The sequence below is a fragment of the Dipodomys spectabilis genome, unplaced genomic scaffold (assembly GCF_019054845.1).
Source record: "Dipodomys spectabilis isolate Male_0828 unplaced genomic scaffold, ASM1905484v1 ptg000097l, whole genome shotgun sequence".
Taxonomy (NCBI): Eukaryota; Metazoa; Chordata; class Mammalia; order Rodentia; family Heteromyidae; genus Dipodomys; species Dipodomys spectabilis.
Window position 1 is genome coordinate 285505 of NW_024870774.1, and position 26996 is coordinate 312500.

General features: G+C 31.5%; 1 protein-coding gene across 6 annotated transcripts in view; it reads left to right on the forward strand.

Annotated features, from left to right (window-relative positions):
* Positions 1-26996, forward strand: part of Nova1 (NOVA alternative splicing regulator 1) — a 142298-nt gene that overhangs the window by 111735 nt on the left and 3567 nt on the right. For 3 of the 6 annotated variants that reach the window (XM_042686432.1, XM_042686433.1, XM_042686436.1), the window contains exons 3-4: positions 856-1022; positions 8373-8444. In XM_042686432.1, the coding sequence (XP_042542366.1) occupies positions 856-1022; positions 8373-8444 (239 nt within the window). The remainder of the gene's footprint in view (positions 1-855; positions 1023-8372; positions 8445-26996) is intronic. The other 3 variants (XM_042686434.1, XM_042686435.1, XM_042686437.1) reach the window with 1 other exon arrangement.

A 26996-nucleotide genomic window follows, 5' to 3' on the forward strand; every position in this document is an offset into this window, starting at 1 on the left:
CTCTTGAATTACAGTCTGCTTCAGTAAACCTCACGGTAGTCTGAAAACCTAATAACATACTTTCATTGCCGTAGAGTCTATCTGTAAAACACTAATACTTTGCTCTATGTGATATATAAATACTACTTATTTAACCCTGATATTCTTATTAAAATTATGTCATTAATAAAGAGAACATTGATTGTTTATCCAGAACTATTTACTATATACCAGAGATTTAGACTGCTGGAATAATATAGCACAAAGCAATTATGCTATATTATATTGTCAGTATACAGCTGACATTCCAATGGAAAATTTAAAAGTAATGAAATATAAAATACCAAGTAGTGCCTCTTACTATGATTAAGAGATCTGAGAGTGTAAAGAGTGTTAGTAATTTAGAAATTTATCAGCTGTGAAGTTACCAAGATCTATCTCATTGTGAATAATTGTAACATTCGTGTTGGTTTATATATTTCTTTATGTAATAACTCTCTTACATTTATCTCCTTTACAGTGTTTACAGGTTAAGCTCTTTGAAAGATGGTTCTATAGATACTTACCTATGTGTTTCTAACCCCAATTTTTACTTGAATACTAAGTATTTGTTTTTTAAGTGAATAGGCATGGATAGAGTTCTGAATTTCTCTGGATCTCTGCTTCTTCTAAAGTTCAAGAACTCTAAAACCGCAATAACTACAATGAAAGAATAAATGAAAATGATATTATATACATAAATTATATTTAGCTTAACATTTAGAACTTAGAGCTATACATTTTATATTATTTTACTTATACTGTTTCATAGCTTTTCTGCTAAAAAAATGTAAAATGAGAAGATATATTCCCTGAAAATACATCTTCTATCCGCAGGTACTACTGAGAGAGTGTGCTTGATCCAGGGAACAGTTGAAGCACTGAATGCAGTTCATGGATTCATTGCAGAAAAAATTCGAGAAATGCCTCAGAATGTGGCCAAGACTGAACCTGTCAGCATTCTACAACCCCAGACCACCGTTAATCCAGATCGCATCAAACAAGTGAGTTTTTAGTTGAGAAATAAAAGAGCAATATCAACAACATACTATGAATTCCTTACAAAAGAATTAAGTGTTAGCATATATAGGTTTCTAAAGCAGATTTAAAACATAACAGTTGTCTATTAGCTGAAGACTATCAAGTTCTCTTTTTTTGACAAATTAATCTCTTAATTGACTGGATTTGTCATTTATTAGTGTTATTCTGAGGAACATTTATGTGACTATGGTCATCTCTTTGTAGATACAGATTTTATTAACTTACAGTAAATTAATCTGTTTAAAATTACATCACTTTTTATGTAAAATAAAACTTCTATGTCTTTAAATTTTCCAATAACCAGTCTCACCTGTAATACTAGCTGCTCAGGAGGCTGAGATCTGAGAATCACAATTCAAAGCCAGCCTGGGCAGGAAGTTTCAGTTGTGTGAGAATCTTATCTCTAAATAACCACTGAAAAGACAGAAGTGTAGCTCTGGTTCAAGTGGTAGAGTGCTAGTTTTGAGCAACAAGGCTCAAGGATAATACCCAGGCCCTGAGTCCAAGTGCCAAGATCAGCACATACATACACACACTCTCTCTCTCTCTCTCTCTTTCTCTCTTTCTCTCTCTCCTCTTCTCTCTCCCCCTCTCTCTGTTTCTCTCTTCTTCTGTCTCTGTCTCTGTCTTTCTCTCTCTCTATCTCACACACACACACACACACACACACACACACATACACACACACACACACACACACACATGCACACACTTTTTTTTTAATACCCAGTTAGTGATATCTGTAGTTTTATATGTAGACTCCTGTTTTGTTAGTCATGTTCAATATTTTTTAATCAAAGAATATGTGTGAGTTAATTTGTGCACCTTAACATGAAGTCCTTTGTTATAAATAAGCTATTATGTTTTGTATAACTTGTGTGGTATTTACATATATGTCATATAAAACCAATGTTGATTTTTAATGTATGGGATTTTCTGTGATGAAAGTTTTATTTGACAAAATTAATTGTGCTCTTTAAGATTAATTAGTAACTGACATCATTTAGGAGAAAATGACATTTAATGTTAAGATAGATTCTTCTTCCATAAACAATTTTAAATTAGATTTATTTGATATATTATGTGTATAATTAATGTTCCCACTTTTATTCAGAATTAAGTTTACACTCAACAAATTGTACTTTTTTGTTTTATTTTTATTAATATATCAAATATTTAATAGAATTTTGTGCTCACTGTAATAAATTTGAAGTGTAGCTCAAAGTTTAATTAATTTCATGTCCTGATTTTAAAAAAGAATGTTATCAATCAACGTTATATAAAACTAATCTGGCCAATATATAGATAATTATGATGCTAATAACAAAATTAAAAATAACTAGGAAATACTGTCAGTATCAAGTAATTCACTATGTATATCCTCCATGACTTTTAAAAGAAATATCACAATATATAAATGGCACCATATAAATATTTTAAAGATTAAAAGTTTCTCTTTTGTTCTCAGCAGCAACTTAATAATTTTAAAGTGCTTGATGAATCTATGCTAAGTGAATACAAAGCATAGTTTAAAGCCTTATAACATTAAAGTACTTCCTTGGTTTTATCCAGATGTTAATAGTTTATATCTATTTATAAATATATAAAATCACTGTGGGTGGCTAAGATCTTACAGAATGAGCACTGAAGTATAGTGTCTCTTCTTGCCTTAATCTAGCCAATTCTCTCTCTCTCTTTTATCTCTGTATCTCCTTCTCTACTCTATGAGCATTTAAACATTTAGGACAGAAGAGAACATTTGACTCTTAGAAACATAAATCATGATTTGAGTAGTATGATAGCATTACAACATATTCAAGACAGTATAATGAGTTACTTTATATTATTTTTATAGGAGTAGTTAGCTAGTACCATCAAATCATAGAATCATAGTATGAATTGTAATTAAAATTATAATTTATCCATAGCAACATGATATTTACAGTCTACCTACCATATATCCATTGGCAGTATAAATTTATGAAGATTATTAAAATTTTTTAAATGAAATTTATTTTATTTGCCTTTCTTAGATAATGTTAATTATATTCAGGATACATGTTAAATTAATGTCTATTAGCTTATTTTTGTGTGTTTACAGTCATTTATAAGCCTTGTTGATATTTATGGAATTTAAATTATTATTTTTTATATATTCTGTAATCAGTAATGTTTGTGAAGTAGCCTATCATTTATAAGAATTTATCAAAGGAACAATCTAGTAAGGCAATATATTTAACAGAACCACTTTCTTTGCAATATAAAAACTGAAAATACTTGAACAATCTGGAGACTTGCAGGAACATTGTTCTAAAACATTATATATCAACTATTTTTCAAGTTCACATTGTCTAATTTTCTTAATATCCAACTTACCAATTTGATATTTTCCACAAATTATTCTATAAAAAGTCAAGCATACAAATTTGAAAAATAGTAATTTCAGTTTTGAAGGACTGATGTCAGTCTGCAGCATAGAATAGCTATTTAACCAATAAACCATTTTGCTATAGAATAAAGACATTTAACGTGATGTCTATATATTTAAAATTTCAACACATAAGAATCATGATAAGACTCTTGCTAATAACCTTTCTCTGCACAAGTGACATATTATTTGTACTTGTTGGAGCTTTGTTCCTAATTTTAATTAAATAACTAATGTTTAAATTTTTATTCCCGATTTTATTTTGCATAATATTGTTTAAAGAATAAAATTTGAGCATTGAAAAATGTTAGAGCTAGAAAAATGTAGTGTCCTAGGAAAGTAGAGCATAGAAATCTAGAACAGTAGCCTTGAATCTCATTTCATATTATTAGTTATTGTAGACTGTCAGTCCTCAATTTGAGATTATTTTTAAAGAACAGCATCAGTAGAAAAGAAATTGGTAGAGGGAGTTAAAGAATTCTCTTCTATTAAAAAAAAAAAATCGCCAGGTGGCAGTGGCTCATGCCTGTAATCCTAGCTACTGAGGAAGCTGAGATTTGAGGATCGCCTTCAAAGCCAGCCCAGGCAGGAAAGTCCGTGAGACTCTTATCTCCAATAACCCATCAGAAAACTGGAAGTGGCGCTGTGGCTCAAGTGGTAGAGCACTAGCCTTGAGCTGAAGAGCTGAGGGACAGTACCCAGGCCCAGAGTTCAAGCCCCATAACTGACCAAAAAAAAAAAACCCACAAAAATCAAAAAGATAACCAAATCATAATCTCAGTAAAAAAAGCTTTACTTTCAATACGAATAATTAGCAAAATCGCATTGTTAAATTTGTTGTTCATTATTCACTCAGTTACCAACTTACTAAATGCCTTTCTAGTAATTGCAAAATATACAAGGTTATAGCCCTATTTCTTTGTGAAATACAAATATTTTCAATAATTTGTAAAGATGTTAAACTATGTTTATATCCTAAGCTATAATGTAAATAATATATTATAAATGTTGAAGGGTATCAAAAATGTAGACTAGAGTAATGGTTAATACGATATGAACTGGACCTTGAAAATTGTACAGGAATTGCTTAAATAAGAGAAGAAATTTAAAAAAAAAAACTTAGGAAGGTGTATATGGGAAGGATTCCTTTATTAGTAAAAACACTATGTTGGCACAAAAGGAACATTTGTGTGGCAAATCATTAGTTAAATAAGATGAGACCAGATAATGGAAAGCTTTACATGGCTAGCTGAGGTAAATCCTACAGACTGCAAATTATTACTCATATTTCCCAAAGAACTGTATCACTTTCTCTGAAATCTTATTTTAAAAAAATAGACATTTGTTCTCTTTTATGCTAACACTCCAGACAGACTCTTAAGCTTACTTCTAGGTAACAGCTTTTGATAGGTAGAAATAGGGGAAATTTGCCAACAATGATAACCTAAAAGTGATAGCTACAAACTCAAATCTTTGATCTATTTGAATGTGTACAGTGCTCATGTTTATTTAACAGAGTTTTAAACATAAGTTGGAAAAGTGATCGTTTGAGTAATGTTCCTTAGTAGGCTCATAATATATAAATTTTGAAATTTGAGAACAACCTTTGAGGTTTGTTGTTTATTGCTGTGTTTGCTTTGTCTGAAATATTAAAGATTATTGTTGATCTATTACTGTGGACTTGCTTTAAGACAAGCTGTATTTATTTTTACTTCTTTACAGTAATATTGTGTAGTTCAGCAAAACTGTTACCTGTTAGCAAGATTTCACCTTATAATTTGTAGTAACTTTTTGTACTTACTCCTCAAAGCTTGATTGTATCAACATTGAACCAAATACTTCTTGTTAAAATCTTAATTTTAAAATTACTTTGATATTTCCAAGATCCTCTGTCTTACAGTTATTAAAATACTGTTTTTCTGCAATAAGTAATTCAGCCTTAATGTCTGAAAATTCTTAAGCAGACATTCAAATTACATAAATAAAAAGTATATTATACTTTTCCATTTAAAGTGGAAATGCTATTAGTATTGACTGAATCTATTGTCTTCACTATTTGAAAATTGAAAAATGATTTTTAACAGAATGTGTACTTTGTAAATGTTAAATATTACAAATGTATTAGTAAACTGCATCTGTTATATGGATATTTAATTACATCTTCATGGTGTATATCATCCAAAATTTTAATGGCATTTAATTCAAAATCACTAAGCTTTAACAACTAAGTAGTAAATGATAGAAGCATTTTGCTGACAAAATATTAAAGATTCAAGCTTTGTACATTTATATTGTACATTGAAATATTTCTTAGAGTTTTTTGATACATTTTTGTGTGGTTAAAAACAATCAATACCACTGTTCTGTCAGTCTAATGAGTAGAAACTTTTAATCTGAAACTATTTCTATAATATACTTCTGTTTATACATTTATAAGAGCAAGTTTTTCTCCTAGTATTTAAAAAGATCAGCTGAGACGAAAATATATTCATTGTTAAAATTAAATGTTAAAGGCACTTACTTTTTATGTTTAAAGGTCATCTATATAAAAATAGCTAACAGACTGTCACATCTTTATTTAAAAACTAATTTAGAAATTCAACCAAGAAAATAATTTACTGTGACATTTAAACAGTCTTGTCCTTTGGTGCACAAATATATAATTTTCACTTGTTTATTGAAAATACTAAAATCTCACTTATTATCTGATTATAATATTTAATAAGCAAACATTTAATTATCAAAATATATCAACATACTCTCGAAGTTTTAATTTTTTTCATTCTTGGGGTTCCAAAAAGGATCAGGATTATTAAGTACAATTTAGATGAATACAAGTTCAGTTATTAATACATGCTTAATACCTCCTTTACATGAAAATCAAAAAGAAAATTAATGATGTGTTTAACAAATCACCTTAATACAAGTTACCACAAATTTTGAACCACTTGATAGCATGGTATTTGCTGTTCTTTGCTGTACTTAATGATTTTGTTATGAATGTGTTTCCAGGACAAGGGGGCTATCACAATTGCCCTATAGCAATTCCATGTTGTTTTCTATTCTGATGCAAATAGAAAAGCCCTATGCAACTAGCATTTTGGGCTTGTGTGGGTTAATGGACCTTGGTTCCTATCTATACTGAAAGAGTCTCTAGTTAACTCATTTTAGTCAACAACTTCATTATTAATCTGAGACTACTGTGGGACAGACTTTTTAAAATGTTGAATGCTTTCAGAATTTTGTAAAATAGCATTGTCAGAGGTGGGAAAATATAACATTTAGAAGAATGAAGTTATTCACATGTGCTCCAACATAGTATTTATTGCACATAAAAGAATATGTTAATGCAATTTTAATAACTGAAAATATGGTCTTTCTGGAGAAATAGCAAGAATTAATTACAAAAAGCCAAAATAGAAGATAAAGGATTTGTAGCACTTAAAGAAATGTAGATTCACATCTGACTTTAGACTCTCTCCTATTTTTGTATGATTGAGAAACATCTTGGTTTTACTCACCATTCAATCTAGTTTTCTTCAGACTATCTTAAATTTGAATGTAAGTAGGATAAGGAATATTTTTGAGGAAGTAACATAAAAAGATCCAATAAAATAAGAACCAATCTCATTTACTAGAGGGCAGCATCTTAACCAGAAGCTTTTCTATTTCTTATCCTTTCCTTTACTCATATACGTTTTTCTGTTCAGATCTTAAAAGCAAAATATGACTTCTGGTGATTTTATCTGCTTTTCTTCACACTGCTGAACCTTTAAAGTTATGCTTTTGCTCATATGTAAGTGATTGTGATGCATATCTATCAAGAAAATCATAATGGAGACTTATCTGTATACTATGAAATCCTACCCCATTTTGCTTAGCAAATATTATCTACTAAAGATACCACTTAAGCAATGTTGGTTGGCTAAGTGAACAAATGGACACTTTTTAAAACTCTTTACAACTTTTAAAATCTCTTAACATCACATATAGCTTAAGGTTGCTCTAATAGACCAAAAAATTCTGAAATAGCTTAATGATTTGTTCAACAGTCATAAGGTCGCTTACAATATGTTTTATATACAACCTATACAAGAGTTTAGAAGTGAACAAAGAATATGACTCAATATTTTTGTGATTATTTTGAACAGCGGCAACAATGTTATACTCTTCAAGTTTATTAAATTTACTATTTAGCATAAATATATTTAGCATAAATATATCTTGTTATTTTTTAAAGTGCTATTAATTACGTGTTTATTAATATGAAGTTAATGTTTACATTTTCAGACGGGCTCTAACTTAATTAAAATTAATATTTTAGAAGAGAATGTGATATTAAGAACTCTGAACTGCAAATTTAATTACTTTTATGTATGGACCCTAAATTCATATGGAATCAACTTCTTGGTGATATTCAACATATTAAGTAGGTGGATACTTTTATCCAAAGTAAACTTCATTTCACCACCTTGTCAAATCTCCAGCTGTATTCATTGATAGGTAAATGACCTTCTTTCAGTTTTACTCATCAGATTTCTGGAATTTTATTTTGACATCTCTTTTCCCCCAGGAAATCAAGAGGGAAAGAAATGAGGCTACTATTCATGAATATGGTCAGGATACCTTTAGTGCCCATGTGAATTTTATCTGTCACCATCATGATTTCAAGTCATGACTTTATTTTTACATGCTTATGCATGCATATTTACATGCATTAGTTACCTGATTGATCTTAAATTCCATTAACTTTAATTGAATAAGAGAAAACTTTGTTCATAGGATTTTGTTCTCCTTATGTTACATTTTGTTTTGTTTTGTTTTATTTAATAATCAGTTTAAGGCTTGTAAAGGTTGATTTGCTCCTGAACTGCTTTGTTCCCAGACATTGCCATCTTCCCCAACTACCACCAAGTCCTCTCCATCTGATCCCATGACCACCTCCAGAGCTAATCAGGTACAGTATCATCCTATCATCTTCTCCATACTTTCACGGGTGATGCCTGCAAACTGGAGAAAAAGATACTGGTGGGTTAAGGATTTATTCGTTCATTCACATATATACACCATAATCCGATTCCAAATAACTTGAAAAACAAATATCAACTAATTATTAGAATTTATGTACATTTTAACAAGATTATATTCAGATATGGATTTAGTTAGAGTATTGAATCATTCCCCTAAAATTGCCTTTTTGGAGCTCTGATGATTAGTTATTGAGTTGGTATTTTAATCCCCCTCAATATCTCCTCTAAGAATTATTGGTATGTAAGTTAAAGGTATCTTAAGTGCAAAAAACAGTTACTAAAAACTGAGCAAAGGTATATCTTTAAAAGTGAATGCATTATATTGGAGGCATGCCTTCCTATGTAAACAGTATTGGTGACAAACATTTATAGTAATCTAATCTTAATGAAAATGATACATGTAATAAGTTTAATATTGTTTAATAACTCTGGAGATGGCATTTTATTAATATTTAAGAGAGTTTCAATATTTTCGTTGCTAGAGTGGCAAACTGCAACTAGAAATAAATTTTATTAGTTTGATTTGATGATTGTCTTGGTGCTAAATATTAACAGGTCATTTTTAATAAATGTAACTGTTGCTTAATCTATTAAAGGAATTAAACACATTTTCATTTTGTCTGAGTTGAGTTTCATTTAGGTGAGAAATATTTTTTTCTTATTTCTACTGGCATTTTTCCACTAATTCAAGCCTTATGGGATCATTCAAACAACAAAAGCTGTTTTAAAATGTATTTTTATTAATTTTCCAACAAATTATTAACTTTGAATTATGTTTGTTACATACATTAAATTTAGCATGTTACCTTATGAAGACTCTCAAGATTATTTTGCTCACTTTCTATTGCTACCTTAGATAGAATCATATTACAATAACATGGAACAAAACAAAACAAACAAACAAAAACCCCAAAGTGTTTAGTATGTTATTCAACAGTAAAAGCTTGATTTACACTTTATGAAATGTCATTCCCTTCAAACAAAAGTACTTTATAATACTCACATTTTGGTTCTAATTAATTGGTTAATAAAGTACATTTCTTTGGTGACCAACCCAGAACTTCTCTTTGAAGGAAATAATAATACATAGTGAATCATATTTGTATTATGTACACATAGACTTAAAAGTGTATGTAAGTGTATATGTCTTGGCCTTTTCACATAAGCTTTAATTGTATAGTATAGAAACATTGGAAAAAATATTTGACTACTTTTTTAATGTTTCTCTTACACTATATCATTGTTTTGTTTCCAAAGAAAAGCAAGAAAAATCAACACAACAGCAACAAAAATGAAATTAATGATTTTTCCAAAGTATCAAGCTAAAATCCCGCCACTTAGAAAATAACATTTTAATTGTTTCTATGTAACAGATTTATGAAGATGTACATTGTTATAAAATGAGTTCTTCAAAATATAATTATGTATACTAAAGTTTTTATGTTGCTGTGTATTTTCCTCCTTTGTATTTGCCACTACGTTCAACTCTCCAAAATTGAATAAGGTTTTGTTAATTTGAAATAGTCAAGGATGATCTTAATATTCTGTCAGCTGTACTCAAATATGTATGTTATTCGTACCCTATTTTCTTATATTTGTTATGTGAAGAAGAATGATGATGTCTCCTGGATAACATGAAGCAAGATTTAAAAGAACAGGACATAACACTAAAATTCACCGAAAAGTATCAACATTGACTTTATGTTATTTGTAATTATTTTCACATTATTTCCTGGCAGATACTATTTATTTGGTAGAGAGAAGGAATTTGTTTTCTTGTTGTTTTTGTTGTTGATTTTCACTCTAAATTATAGAGGTCACAGTTGCTTCTTACAAATTTTCCTAGTTGATTTTGTCTCACTATACTGACATCTGTATTATTGGGGCAGGAAAATATTTCTATAAAATAATCTTATACTTTACATAATTAAAATTTGGACATATAAGAAAATAGCTTTTATAACAGATTTAAATTTAGTTTTTTCTTACCCGCTATTCAACAAATATGTCTTGAGTTTATAGCTGACAAAAATGGATCAAAGTCAGAGATGTCTCTTTTAGATTAACAATCATTGTGTACGTCTTATAATACTCTTCTCTATTAAAAGTATAGCCAGATGCCAATGGCTCATGACTGTAATTCTAACCACTCAGGAGGCTGAAATTTGCAGATTGTGGTTCTAAGCCAGCCCAGGCAAGAAAGTCTGTGAGTCATTTCTCTAATCAACCACCAAAAAAAGTTAGATGTGGAGCTGTGGCTCAAGTAGCCTTAAGCACAAAAGCTCAGGGACAGCACTCATGCCCTGAGTTCAAGCCCAGAATTGGCACAAAAAGGTAGATCAAAGCTTTTCCTACAAGAACTACAATAAGTCAGTATTAAATAATGACAGCCAGTATCTGTATTTTAATCAAAATTATGTTATGATTGAGTTCTATTTTCCTGAATAGCTTGTGTTATAAACTAATGTGTTAAAGAACTAATGAACTATAAATATTCAATCATTCCAAAAAATATAAAAGTAATTCAAAGATTAAGGTTGGTCTACAGATCCAACATTTTAAAACTCCTTCCTATCTAAACAGTTGTGTTTAGTGCATGAATTTTACTTTCTTTAAGTTCAAGCCTCCTAACATAAAGTACAGTAATGTGCAATAATAATTTTTTCTTCAAAATTGAAGGATTATTATATAAGAAGCTTTATAAGATGGTAACTAGAAATCAGCACTGGGAGTGATACCAAATTACATATGATCATTCTTGTTCCATTCCTTGCTGAGTAACCTTGATCCTCAAATTCCTTACCTGAAACAAAAAGTAGAACTTGATAGGGTTGACATAAGGAAATGCAGAACTAATTATTTAAAGTGATTATGTAAAAGTTTATATTTTACAATGTTTTAGTGTTTAGAAGTATTCTTTTATCAGTCTTACTTAAATTATTCTGTAATTATTTTTCATGGAAGTACTAAATTGTTTTTTACTTAGTAATCACATTGCTCCAACTTCCCCACTGAGATAATAAAAGTAGTAGAGCCTCTAGTGGGGTATGTAATCCTAAATTACTTAGAAGGCTGAGATCTGAGGGTCACAATTCAGTGCCATCCAAGGCAAGAAGATTCATGAGACTCTATCTGCAATTAACTACCAAAAAAGACGTGGAGCTGTGTCTCAAGTAGTAGAGTGATAGCTAGCCTTGCAAAAAAAAAAAAAAAAAGGTCAGGGGTAGCACCCAAGCCATGAGTTCAAGCCCAGAACTGGCATAAAAAAATAATTAAGGCCAGTGGCTCATGCCTGTAATCCAAATTACTCAAGAGGATGAGATCTGAGGATTGTAATTTAAAGCCAGCCTGGCCAACAAAGTCTGTGAGACTCTTATCTCTACTAAACTACTCAAAAAAAGCCAGAAGTGGTGCTGTGGCTCTAGTGGTAGAGTTCTAATCTTGAGCAAAAGAAGCTTAGAAACAGCTCCCAGGCCCTGAGTTCAGGCCCTAAAACATACATACATACATACATACATACATACATACATACATAAATACAAAACGAATAGTTTTATGAATAATATTCTTTTTCAAATGTTTTAAATGAATAATTAAATGGGAAATTCTTATGTACTGCATTTTAAATGTGAACTAAATATTAAGATACAGCAAGTAAAATTGTATTTTTTTTCCTTTTGATTCCAGTGCTAGTGCTTGAACGCGTGGCCTCACTGCCTTTCTACTTACTACCACAGGCATTTTTCCTGTGATCAAAGCCCATTCATTGCAAACTTACAATAAATCTCAGCTTTTCCTTTAGAAAAGGGTATTATCTATCAAGGTTTTGCTCTCTGTGGGAGTATTCCAAACAGCAGGCAAACAGCAGGAGTTTTCAGGTTCCATATTTAAAAGACTGAACAAAACTTTTTTTTTATTTTACTAAATAATGTGTTTTATTATGACATTTTCCAAGATGTAAATATATATATATATTATTATATTTACCCCTGTCATCCTCTCATTTCTCTCCCACTGGTTACTACTACAAAATAGTCCACATTTTACATTCATATCTTTTTGCTTATTTGTATATATAGTTTCTTCATTTGAGAAAAATTAAGAAATATTTGTCTTTCTAAATCTAGCTTATTTTGTTAATTTGATGATACCCAGTTAAAATAATTTTCTTGCAAATGCCATACTTTGATTTTTTTTCATGGCTGGATAATTTAACATTATATATATATATACACACACACACACAAACACACACACACACACACACACACACACACACAGTTCATTTATGTAGACACTTAAGCTGATTCTATAACTTGGGTCTTGTGAATAGTGCTTCAATGAGCATGGATATGTAAGTATCTATATTTTTAGATTATTTTGTGTATTTGCTAAGGAGTAGTAGAACAGAATCATATGATAGTTTTGGTGTTTTTACTTGTAGTTTTGTTGTAGTAACTTCTGTATTGATTTTCAAAGTGCTGCACTAATTTAGATTCTCATCAACAAAAACTTCAATGTCACTTCTACCTTGTTTAGTCTTTTGTAGTAAAATGAATGAAAGTGTTACCTCTACTTTTGTTTTCCAGTTTCTTTCTATTCCAAAACCTACTTCAGTTTGTCTCCTTTATTCTACCACAACTGTTTGTCAAACAAATCAGTGTTGTCTACACTGCTAATTGCAGCTATTTGTTTGAAACTACATGTTACTTGATGTACCAACAGTGATTACTGCTTCAATAATTTATATCATCCATACTTTTTTTACATGATTTCCAGCATACTACTCCTCCTGTTCCTGTACCATGCTATGTTGCTTCTTTTCAGAATACCAGTTACTTAATCCAGATAGCCCTATATACTCAATGTTGGAGTGCTCCAAGTCTTGATATGTGAGACTTTTTGTTATGGTAGTTCTTACTGGTGGTGTTGGTTAGTGGTGCTGTGGTTTGAATTTGGAACTTTATGCTTGTTAGGCAAGGTCTGTACAACCTGGGCCATACCTCCAACTCTTGGTTGCTCAGTTATTTTTTCAAAGAGGGTCTTCCAGGGCCAGCCTAAAACCAAATCCTCCTAACTTGTGTCCTCTTAGGAAGCTGAAACCACAGACATGAGCCACTACACCCCATACTTGAGACTTTTCCTAAATCTATATTTCTCGTAAATCTGTATTTTTCTTGTCTGATGTGTTGGCGTTTATATATTGACATCTGCAAAATTTCTGTTGTCAGTTTGAAGCTGGCTTAATGGTGCTTTTGTCTGTTATGTGCTTCTGTACTATAGCACAATACCTGAGGTGGAAACTTAAAGAACATTTTTCACAGATCCAGAGGCTGAAAAAGTTCAGTATCAAGATGCCAACACCTGATGAGGACTTTCTTGCTGCATCTTCACAAGGAGGGCAAGAAAAAAGAACTAACACAGTGTTGCAATGTGGTAGAAGAGCAGAAGAGAGAGAATATGCTCTCATAAACACCTCATATAGTACTATTAATTCAGTCATAAGGGCAGAACTAATCACGACCTTAAACATATCCAAAAGACATCATCTCTCAAGAGTATTGCATTAAATTTCCAGCACATGAATTTTGTAGGTAAAGCATTCAAATCACAGTAACTATGAATTAATGAAACATACCTCACTTGTATAGCTTATTACAAAAAAAATTTATTGAAATTGTTTCTCAAAACATATTTTAAGATTTTTATACGCTTAGGTTCCAAAAAGCTTTCTTTCCTTTATCTCAAGTCCAGACATCACTGAAACTCCCTCCAACTATTTTCAGTTTCCCTCTCAGCATTTCCGCTTTAATTGGCATCTTAAGTTTAACAACATCACAAACTACTGTATCCCTGTTCCTTTTGAAATATTAGATTTTATTCCTCTACCTACACTTGAAAATAGCTTAGTTTTACCCAATAAAAGCCAGTATATTCAAAATATCATCTGATGATTCACAAATGTTGGCCTTCCATGTTACCTCTTCTAATAATTTCTTTGACTTACTTCAATTTTTTCTGTTCCTTATGGAGACACTAGGCACATTCTTACCTCCTTGATTTGCTCTCACTTTTCTTTGTAAATTTTTCTTTTGTTTTTGTTTTGTTGTGTTTTTATAAATTCATTTTTATTTTTAAATGATAGTGCAAAGTTTCAATTCAGCATGTCAATATATGTGTAAAATACATCTTGATCCGTGTCACTCTTTCCATCACTCTCCCCTCTCTTTCTAAAATCTTATCATACATGTATTTGACTAACATATCAATAACTCCTTCAATCTATTCAGAATTTATCCATATGAAACCTATCTGACCCACTTACTTAATGTTCTAACCTGGATTGCCCCTTTTGCAATATTCCAGATTATCTTTATCTTGCCAACTTTTTACATTTGATTTCTCACTGCTCATGAGTACTGTATATTTCTTACGATATTTACTGGGAATTGTGTTTTACTCTCTTAGAAAGTTCAGTTGCACAAGAATAAAGATTCTTTCCCTCACATCTCTCCCCCCCCCTCCTCCCTCTCTCTCCCCTTCCCTTCTTCCCTCTCTCCCTCCCTCTCTCCCTCCCTCCCTCCCTCCCTCCCCTCTGCCAGTCCTAGAGCTTGAACTCAGGACCTGGGCACTGTCACTAAGCTTCTTTTGTGTCAAGGCTAGTGCTGTACCACTTGAGCCACAGTGCTACTTCCATCTTTTTCTGAGTAATATATTGGAGATACAAGTCTTACAGACTTTCCTGCCTGATCTGGTTTTGAACCACAATCCTCAGAGCTCAATCTCCTAAGTAGCTAGGATCACAGGTGTGAGCCAAAGGTGCCCAGCATAATTTTTCTTCCTTATTGCTGCTGTATCTAAAATATTAGCCAGAAACGTAATGGGCTCTCAAAAAAGTATTTGTTGAGTGACAGTGTTAGATAGAAATACTTATGTATTCTGTATGATTTACAATCCTTCAAGTGAGATTTTGCACAGATATTCCCTAAAATTGTAAGCCAAATAGCCAGTGTTTTTGATGGAACAAAACAGGCTAAACTTAAGAAACTTACCCTTCTTTCCTAGACATCTATTATGCTCCTTACAATACTCAGAGTACATTTCCCAAAATAACCCGGCTTTTGTTTTAAGTGAATATCATAGTTCTCCAAAAAATATGAAAATTAATTTTATTTTCTTGAGCATATATGTATGAGTAGTAGCTGTTTACATAGAGAGAGAAGCATTAGGCTGAGCCTTAGGAAATTGCTCATTTGTGAACTTTGTTTTGTAGCTTTATGCATAACATAGCCCCCCCAAAAAAATCTTCAAAGGCACCTAACAATAAACTGAATCATAGGAACACATATTCCATATTAAAAGAATATAAGCACTGGTGGCTCCGTGCCTTGTAACCCTAACTACTCAGGAAGCTAGGATATGAAAATCAGAGTTCAAAGGCAGAGTTCAAAGGTAGCCTGGGCAGAAAAGCCCTTGAGACTCTTATCTCCAGTTAACCAGCAAAAAGCTGAGAGGAGCAAAAGTGAGCCTTAAGTGAAAAATTTTAGGAACTGCTCCCAGTTCTACCAATACCAAAAAGGGAAAAAGAAATAGGACTTGAATATAAGGACATCATATAAGGATCATATTCTTTCCAAATGGATAGAGTTACATAATTTTGGAAGATCAGGTTTAATATAAAAATATCAATTATTTTTAAACAAATTTGTTTTATTAACTTCTAATATCATAAAAATTGAAAAATTATTTTCATATTCATGTTAAAAAACAAATTTCAGCTGGATGCTGATGGCTTATACCTGTAATCCTAGCTACTCAGGAGGCTAAATGCTTAGGATCATGGTTTGATTCCAACCTGGACAGGAAATTCCATAAGACTTATCTGTGATTAACCATCAAAAAGCTGTTAGTGGAGCTGTGGCTCAAATGATTGAATACTATCTTTTAGCAAAAAGCTCAGAGACAACGTCCACACCCTTAGTTAAAGCTCCAGAATTGGCACAAAGACAAAAATAAATAAATAATAAATAAATCATGAAAGGACTATTAGAAAATTACTAAGAAATCAATCTTCTTGTGAGAAGTAACTTTTCATGCAGCATTAAAGTTTAAAATGAAATGCTTATGCTGAAAGTAATATGATATTAACAAGAACAGATATTATTGTCAGTGAAAACCAGTAAAGGTTTCCAAATATATCCAAGCATATGTGGAACTTAATGTATGACAAGGAGAATAGTATAACTTGAGGATTAGTAGTGGGATCTGAAACCATAAATTCTGGCTACTAATTAAATATTTGCCACATCCTAGTCATCTAGTTTAAGGACATGTTTAATTTTGCTATGCAGGATTTTCATATAATAACAGTGTCTACTTTGTACAGTTGTCACAATTTTAAATGAACCTGTATGTGAGAATATTTAGAACACTGTCTAGTTCAGGACACCTAAGTATCATTATAATGAAGTGTAGAAGATGTAGTATATGGTGCTGATATTCATCTGAAAATAAACTTAATCCATCTAAAAAAATGTACACAAGGTGAAGTGCATTCATGGTTAAAATTATAGCTGTTTAATGAAATTACATGTGAAATTAAAATTGAAACTGGCTTTCTTAAGTAGAAATACAATCTAAAACTAAAGAATCACCTTACTTGAATATAGAAATAATTATTTTTAGTATACAAGAATGACTATTAGTAAGCAAACAGTAATGGTATTTTAATTAATTTTGGGGGGGAGGTCCAGTCATGGGACCTGAACCCTGGGCCTGGGCGCTATCCCTCAGCTCTTCAGCTCAAGGCTAGCGCTCTACCACTTGAGCCACAGTGCCACTTCGAGCTTTTTTTCTTTTTGCTTATGTGGTGCTGAGGAATCGAACCCAGGGCCTCATGCATGCAAGGCAAGCGCTCTACCACTGAGCCACCTTCCCGGCCCCAGTAATGGTATTTTAAGATGTTGAACACACGTGATTTCTACTACAGAATTTCTACAATTCTATTTTAAAAGAATTCAATAACTAAGCATCAGTGCCTCATGCCTGGAATCTTAGCTACACAGACAAAAAGACATGTGAATTTATTGGATATACACACATCCTAGAATTCATGTATGTATGTTTTTAGAAATCAAAATTCTGGCAAGAATACAGGAAATAAGAATTTTCATACAATACTTGTATAAGAAGCGCTATGCCATCATAGCCTTTTACAATCTGTTCTGTAAGATTTGATGCACTAAAACACTGAAACAAAAGTGAATAAAGTTAATGTGAATAAGCATTTTTTTTATACTATCAGAATTTGGAAAATGAGTTCTCACAGAAAGTACTTGAATATATTATAGTACACAAAATGTTATGTGATAAAATTATTAAAAGTAATAAATAAGACCCATGTGAACTGGTCTACAGCATGCTTTATTAATTTAAGAACTGACAAACATAATCGTGTGTGTGTGTGTGTGTGTGTGTGTGTGTGTGTGTGTGTGTGTGTGTGTGTGTGTGTGTGTGTGTGTGTGTGTGTGTGTCCTAAGGCTTGAATTTAGGACCTGAGCACTGTCCTTAAGCCTTTTTGCTCAAGGCTAGCATTCTGTCACTTGAGCCATAGCTCTATTTCCAGCTTTTTTTTGTAGTTAATTAAAAATAGTCTCATGAACTTTCCTGCTCAGGCTTGTTTCAAAACCATAATCCTTAGATCTCAAACTCATGATTGGCCAGGTATGAGCCACTGGTGCCAAGTCATATGACTATTTTTAATAGTCATGTAATATCTTGTGTTCCGGTTTCATGTTTATACTCATGAAGATGATAATGGATATGAAAATTATGCATATATTAATGGTCTCTCTTATTTGTGCTTTAAAAATAAGTCAGCCAAAATAATGTTATACAACATGCAAACACACAAACCTCAATTGTAGTATACTTAATGTTTTAAGAAATAGAAATGGGAAGATTTGACTAACTTTGACATTGCATGTGCCTTTGAACTACATGATACCTTGATTTCCATGTTTTAGAATGTGAGTTAGTGAAAGTTTCAGGAGTCACTGGAGAGAGACATGGGGCCAAGAAGGCATGTACACTCACTCACTGCAAGGGGATTATTCTGGTTTTGACTATAAAAGTTATACTAAATTAAAGAATAAACAATGTATGTAACCTGTTTTACCTTCTGAAAAGTTCTCAATTCTGACTTCTTGTGAAAATTACCTATTGAGATTCAAAATTAATAATTCTTAGATGAGTTTAGGACCCTATATTTGAAAAGATAAACAAAAATTTCTTGGAGTCTTCTGAGATGTTCAGGAAATCTATGATAAATTTATTATGATAAGTGTACACTAGATTATAGCAATCTCAGTTTGCATATTATGTAACTCTTTTGTCAAAATTGAGCCCATGGAGACTTTTTCATGTAGATACATAACAACATACAGTGAAAAATACGTAAAATAAGAAATAGGGGGGCTGGGGAGGTGGCTCAGTGGTAGAGTGCTTGCCTTGCATGCCTGAGGCCCTGGGTTCGATTCCTCAGCACCACATAAGCAAAAAAAAAAAAAAAAAAAAAGAAATAGGGTAGTAACACATTTTTTGACATTTTTAATTTCTTTTAAACATGCTTAAAAATAGAAAAATATTAAAATATTCTCCCAGTTAAGACTGCCTTTTCTACATTAGGGTGTTTAGTACCTAACTATCTCATGAATTCTTTTAAGTTTCTTTGTTTCACTGTATACATTAATAAATAAACTCTGACCTTGTTGACTTTGATTTCTTTTCTTCCTTTTTAAATCTTTGAGTTAAAAAATTTACTTAGTCTTTATTACTTTTTCTTTTTTATTACCTCCTTGCAGATCATGTTACTACCGTTTACTTCAGCTATTATTTTTCTTTTTGAGCAGAAAAAGTAAAATATTAAAATATTTTATGGGGCTGGGAAGGTGGCTCAGTGGTAGAGCGTTTGCCTTGCATGCTCGAGGCCCTGGGTTCGATTCCTTAGCACCACATAAGCAAAAAGAAAAAAGCCGGAAGTGGTGCTATGGCTCAAGTGGTAGAGCGCTAGCCTTGAGCTGAAGAGCTGAGGGACAGTGCCCAGGCCCAGAGTTCAGGCCCCACGATCGGACCCAAAAAATATATATATTTTAATAAAGAAAAGATTTTACTTTGTCTTCAAATTGCTTTTGGTCAAATACATTTATTTACTTAACAGATACTAATGATATAAGAATTTGTAATATTTTCATCTTTTTAATGATAAGCAATTCTGATAGGAATTTTAAAACTTTCTCTTAATACTATGATGCTAAAATATGCTTTGAATAATCTCCCAAAGGACTGCACAAATTAAATACTACGATTACCTCATAACTTTTTAAATACTATGATATGATTTTCAAGGTATCACAGAAACACATTTTAATCCCCTTGTTTATTGTCTTCTTAAATCTATTTTGCTGCTCAACTTTAAATATGTTTTATTATTTTAGAAAATTAGTACTTATTCTATGGCTTAGCATACTCTTTCTCTGTTAAGTCCTACGGGACTTCTGATTTCTATAATCCCTCATCTACTGGCATATATATTTGAGTAAATGTAGGCACTGCAGAGGTAAAAGTGTTCAAATTAGAATTCCTCGCACCCTTTTTTTCCCCACCATCTGCTTCATTTATCACAGCCACTGACTTTTATGTTCTAGGTATTTTTTTGCATTTAAATGTAATATTAAATTGAAAATCTTAGCTGTCATATAAAAATCTAAATATTAAAAGTATTTAAACTCTCACTACTTAGAATGTACTCTAAAAGTATAAGCTGATATGACTTGAAGTAATTATGGGAACCAGAAGCATGGCTCCAAGTTATAGACCCTTCCTAGCAAGTTCAAACCCCAGTATATTTATTTATTTAGCAAATAGTAATATTCTCAGAGTTTTGTATTTTGGCACAGCAGTGGTGAAAGGCCTTCCATAAATATAACTTCAATGCATGGTTAGAGACATGGCTCAAGTGTTAGTGCACCAGCTGAGCACAAGCAGTCAAAACAGAAAACTTGAAGCTATTAGCTCAAACCCCAATACCCCCAAAATAAAATATCAGCATAATAAATATGTGTACATATATAATAAATATGTGTACATACACATATAACCTCAATCAGACCTTGTAATCATTGAGCTTGCATTCTAAATTTTCATTATCAAATAATAGACATGATATTTATAACTTCAGTGCGTTTTTTTAAGTCACTTGGTTCTAGTAATTTTCTATTTTTATTTGCCTGTATCTAGTATGCTTATCTTCTCAACAAAATTGAAATGGCTTAATGTGCTTCTCTTTCTACCAAGACAGCATAGTTTGCCCTGTAATTCACATTTCTAAGTATATCCCTCCCTGAGATAGAATGCAGTGTTTCTTTAAAATATGTAGCATTTGCCAAATAATCTTTTGAGCAGTGCATCAAAGGTAAAGTGAAATAATGTGTTAAGTCAAAATATAAGCACATAAAACTTTTTTTGCCTTTAGAAACTTTGTGGGATTATTATTCATTTTGTGTCTTCTTCCAAAGATGCATAAAACAAAGTATTCTGCCTGTCATTCTCTATCATAGAACCAGAGGGGAAAATAAAGTGGGGTCCCTGGGAATAAGAAGTGAAATGAGAGAGCTTCTAAAGATGCTTAATCATGCATATCAGATACGTTTTCAGCTAAAAATACAATTTTTTAAAGCAAAACAAAGAATGGGAATTTGTCATAATAGTTATGTTACTACAGTAGGTGCTGTCACTTGACCTATTTTAATACTGGATAGATTTCACCATTTAATCTAATAAACATGAACATATTTGCATTCTAGACCTTTAGCATTAATCTGGCCCCATTTTTATGATGTAAGTAGCCTTTCTACAAGTGTAATAAGGGAACAAATACACCATGAAAAATTACAAAGTAAGCAAATAGTTTATATTTAGTCATTCATTATTATGTTACTGTAGTATATATATATAGTTACTTCATTCATATAATGTTACTTAATTTTTAAATGACCATTAATCATTGAGTGATGTGGATTTTGGTTTAAGGTTATAAGCACATTTAAATTTTTAAAAGCAGCACATTTATATACTGCAGTATATTTGTAATGTAACTGAGATTTTAGTGATTAGGAATGATAATGGAGTTTATTGTTGTTTTAAGAACCCAAACATGTTTTGCAGACACATACCTTTATAACTTTCAAATAATTTTCTTAGTTTTATAGAATGTGTGTGTGTGTGTGTGTGTGTGTGTGTGTGTGTGTGTGTATGCACGTGAACATGCACATGTGTTCTGGGGCTGAACTCAAGCCCTGAGCACTGTACCTGAGCTTTTTTGCTCTAATCTGGCACTTTACCATTTGAACCCCTTCTCTACCTCCAACTTTTTTGGTATTTTATTGGCAATAAGTCTCATGAACTTTCCTGCCCAGGCTGGCTTCCAACTGTGATCCTCAAATCTCAACCTCCTGAGTAGCTAGGATTACAGATTGGGCCCTTGGTACCTGGCTTTAGAAATCATTTTTTATTTTTATTTTTGAATATTTGAGAAACTTAAAGAAGGTACAAATAAGAAATGAAAGTTAAAATACTGGCTTTCATGAAAATAACATTTTGTAAGAAAGGTAATTATCTGTTGCAATAAACTCAGCATAGCAAAATCATAACAATGGGGGGGGGGATCCTTGACACTTCTGATTTGAGGGAAAGGATTTTTTTACAAGAACACTACAGTTAAAATGCATATAACTACATAGGATTTCAGGTATAAGTGATAAACCAGTAGTGTGACAACGATCACATAGAGTCAGGAGAGGTTCCATATCTATTAACTGCAAGTTCTATACTCATATTCATGCTTTCATACTACTTTGTACTTAAAATATTAGGAAGCAAAACTGAGTAAGAAACATTTGAAGCAACAAAAAAGTAACATGATATAAATTGTAGACATCTACATAACAACACACATCACAGGTCACTCTCCACTTTAAATCTGAGGTGGTGATGAGCAGAGGGTTAAAACATGAACAAAGATAGCATGATATTTATGAGATTAGACATTACTGTGAAAACTACTCTGCCTTTCATTTGGTTATCAAGTGTAAGTGGATGAAGCAGAATAGTAGAAGAACTGCTGGATAAAGTCTTAATTTAAGAGAAGAAAACTTGTAATTTGCTGAGATCAACTACTAAATGTACATCATACTAAAATATGCATCTTCATTAAACACTGTTAAATGTGCATAACTGCCATCAAAAAGCAATTTGAAAGTTGTTCATCCTGTTATATTATGAGAGTATCATGGTAAAAGGTAACTTAATCCTGCTTATTATGGATTAAATTGAAATAAACTGTTTGCCCATGTCTCACACCCATAATCTTAGCCTACTCAGGAAGCTCAAATCTAGGGATCACCATTTGAAGCCAGTTCAGAAAGTCTGTGACATTCTTGTCCTTAATGAACTACCCACCTCCCTCAAAAGAAACAAAGAAAAGCCAGAAGTAAAGGTATAGTTCAAGGGATAGAGTGCTAACCTTGAGCACAAAAGCTCAGGAACAGTGCCCAGGCCCTGAGTTCAAGACTCAGGACAGTGCACATACAGGCATGCACACGCACATGCATGCATGCATGCACACACACACAATTTGACATAATATCAGTATGTTTGATAAATGAACCAGAACATGATATGAGCATAATTTAGCCAATTATAAATCATAGTTTCAGAGTTAAAACAACATGGGAAGTCTTACTGACTATGTTGGCTTTAGATTCAGATGCCAAAAAGTGCAATCAGAAATTCTATCAATTCTGAAGTCTCTTTTTTGTCTAAATTAGCTTTATTTCCAGTTAGGCTCTTCCCTCCACTTGAGACCTCATGTTGGTTCTGAGAGTTCTGACACTGATCAAGATACATTGTATATATAAATTGACATGTTGAATTAAAATTTTTTGTACAAATATTGAAACATTTTTTCCAATAACAAAAGGTAAAGCTTCTATGGGAGTATCTTGAAAAGTATTAAGACCATCACTAGGGAAGGTATTAATATTGATAGATCTGATTAAATATGAACATTAAGATAGGAACTAATTCACTGTGATTTTATAACTGTGAAGGGAGAGATTGTACCCGTTCTATTTTCATAATATTTGTTATCTATTTTGATTGCCAACTACCACATGTATTATATAAAATGTGTATGTGGTTTATATAGAGCATAAATAAATTGTGTACTCAGGACTTATCCCATAGTATCTTATACACGCTTAAATGTTCCAAAACTGAAAAAAAGCCATACATAACTTTAATCCTTCTTTGTCACATTATAATAACAAAAATAAAAATAAACAGCTAAATATGCAAAACTTGTGACACCAGCACTTTAGATAAGGGAGAGTAAATCTGTAATATTAATCTATCACTAACTTATCCAATGCTTATCTTGCATAACAAGTCCTAGAAATTTTTTAAATAAAGGTTGTTTACCTTAAACTTCCTATTATTTAAGTAAGTCATCTCTTCATGCTTCTTTTCTATTTTTTACCAGTGTTCAGTTTGAGTGATGTCTAACCTTCCACAATGATGTCTCTTTAACTCTGGCCTGACTTTAAAAAAAAAAAATGCTTCTGTGGTATTGTACAAATGAATTCTTACCTCTAGTCTCAACTTATCATATCTGTTAGGCGTCTATGTCCTTAGTAGGTTATTATTGTATAAGTAATTAGATGTATCTTTTTAGATCATCAGGAGAACAGGACAAGTCAAAGGATTTTCATGTCTTTTTATGAAAAATAAAATTTAGGGGCTGGGATTTAGCCCAGAACCAACCACCTGGGAGAGAAACTCCATGAACTCTTTTCTCCAGTAAACTACTCAGAAAAAGCCAGAAATGGTGCTGTGACTCAAGTGGTAGATTACTAGCCTTGAACAAAAGAAGCACAGGGACAGTGCCCAGGCCCAGAGTTCAAGCCTCAGGACAGGAAAAAAAATAGGGTGAGATATTTCTTGGTTAGTCTATTATACATCTTTCTTAAATGTAGAATTTAAACGCTTTTTATATTTGTTTCCTTTAATCTTCTAAGATCAATAATCTTACACAGAGTTGCCTATTATTACCTAAGAGAAAATTTTACATGCTATAAATATTAAGGTGCAAACAATGTCTGCTTTTAATTATGACAAAACTGTTGTTATTTGTGAAGAAATCAATCCTGTCAGTAAAATTTAGGACAACAGTAATATTTAATAAATGAACCAGTATAGTTGACATTTTTTGCATAAAATGTATGGTTAAAACTAAATCCCAGCGAATAGTACTATATTCATGAATATATATTTATATGATGATAAAATTAATGCTCCAGTTTGCAAAGATGCATATTATTTGGAAGGTATTTACATTTATAAGTCAATACAATATGTCTGAACAATGTCTGAAAAGGAAAGAATGATTAGAGGGAATGTAATGTTTTGAAACATAAGTTAGTGTTCCATACTCAAATTTGTTCTTATAAATACTAGTTATAGTTAAAAAAATAAAACTTGTGGTTATAATAAATATAATGTGAGATTAATGTTCAGTATAGTAGAAATTAATATATTTACCTATTTCAGACAGTACATCTTATAAAACTATTTGTATTTGAGTTTCCTTTAACAGAAGACCTGTAGAATAGTTCTTGTAGCCCCAACTTCATTCTGTTCTATTCTTGAGTTGTTATTGAACAAAACAACATTGATATTTAAAATTAATACAATTTTAAAATAGGTCTTTGGAAAGACATGGTTGATTGTTGTTTTCTTCATAAAATTATGTTAAAATACTATAATTTGCCATTTCATAAATGTTTTCAATATTCTTCTATTACAGAACTTACAATTTTGAGAATAAATGCTTGCTTGCAGAAAAACAATATTTAACTTTTAGATATTAAATACTTAAAAGTAAATTTTCACAATAATTGCATAGGGTAAAATTTAAAGATGGTTCTTGTTCAATTTGATAATTAGGTAAGATGTAATCATGTTTTAACTTCCTAATAACAACATTTCCTGGGCAAATAATTTCCTATACAAAAGAAGTTTATAATTAAGCAAAATTAACAAATGTTAAAGACAAATACTTAGCTGGGTGCCGGTGGCTCATGCCTGTAATCCTAGCTACTTAGGAGGCTGAGATCTGAGTATTGTGTTTCAAAGCCAGCCACACCAGAAAAGTCCATATGACTCTTCAGTAAGTACTCAGAAAAAGTCTATAAAGTGGCACTGTGGCTCAAATGGGAAAGCACTAGCCTTCAGCACTAAGAGGCTCAGGAACAATGCACAAGTGCTGAGTTCAAGCCCCAGGATTGGCGAAAATAAAAGTAAAAATAAATTTTATAAAACTCAGAAATATATACATATATCAGAAATATATTTAACATTCTTAAAAATGCTTTTAGAAATTTCATATTATTTTATAGATTAAAATGATTTTATAACAAATTGAATAAAACAAATTTCTACCATGACTATAATTAGAAGAGGAATATGTGCCCGTGTGTACAGTGTAGAAATCTATTCATGAAGAGACTCACTCTATAATTTGGATTAATATGTATACTGCCTACTATCTTTAAAAACCAAATGTATAACTGTATTTTCTTAAAACGTTCCTATCAAAAATCTGTGTTTTAAGCATGGCATTAGTGATTTTTGCTAGAAACTAATAAATACAGAATATCTCAACTTGAACAACTAAGTTTCCTGTTCAAATTCTGACAGATGATTTCAGCTTGTCCATTTTCTGTAGTAAGAGAAGCAAGTACTTCAATGCTCTGTCCTTGGCACAGCAGGCATCTACCTATCCGTGTACTTATATAAATCTCTATGCTACTGTAATATAGTCTTAAATGTTAATACCTATCATTCATAGTTTTAGGGGTGACAAAATACCACACCAGTGTATACTTTTCTTAATAGTATTTTACTGTGATTAACTAAATAAAAATGCCAACTTTTGTGGCTTATTTATATATTCAATTTAAACTATCAAACATGCTTTTAATTCATATGATCATATTGGATGTTGTAAATATTCACGTAATTAGTTTTTTTTTTCATTTTCCTTTGGCAATGTGGTTGTAAAGGCTATTGTTTTAAATATAGCTATGTATACCATAAAGTATTCTGCCTCATTACAATAGTGACTTTACATTTTACAGATATAGATAAGACATCCAGGTAATATCATTCTCAAATAATTTATCAGAACCATTAAAACATTTAAAATCATTATTTACAAATGCATTTAATTTTTAAAGTTAAATATGTATATGTTTCATTGAAAAGCTAAAGTATTACTAATAATTTTATTGATTTTCATCTCCAAAAATAATCATGAAACAAGTAAGGGATTTGTGAATAATCCAAAAATTATTAGGTAACAA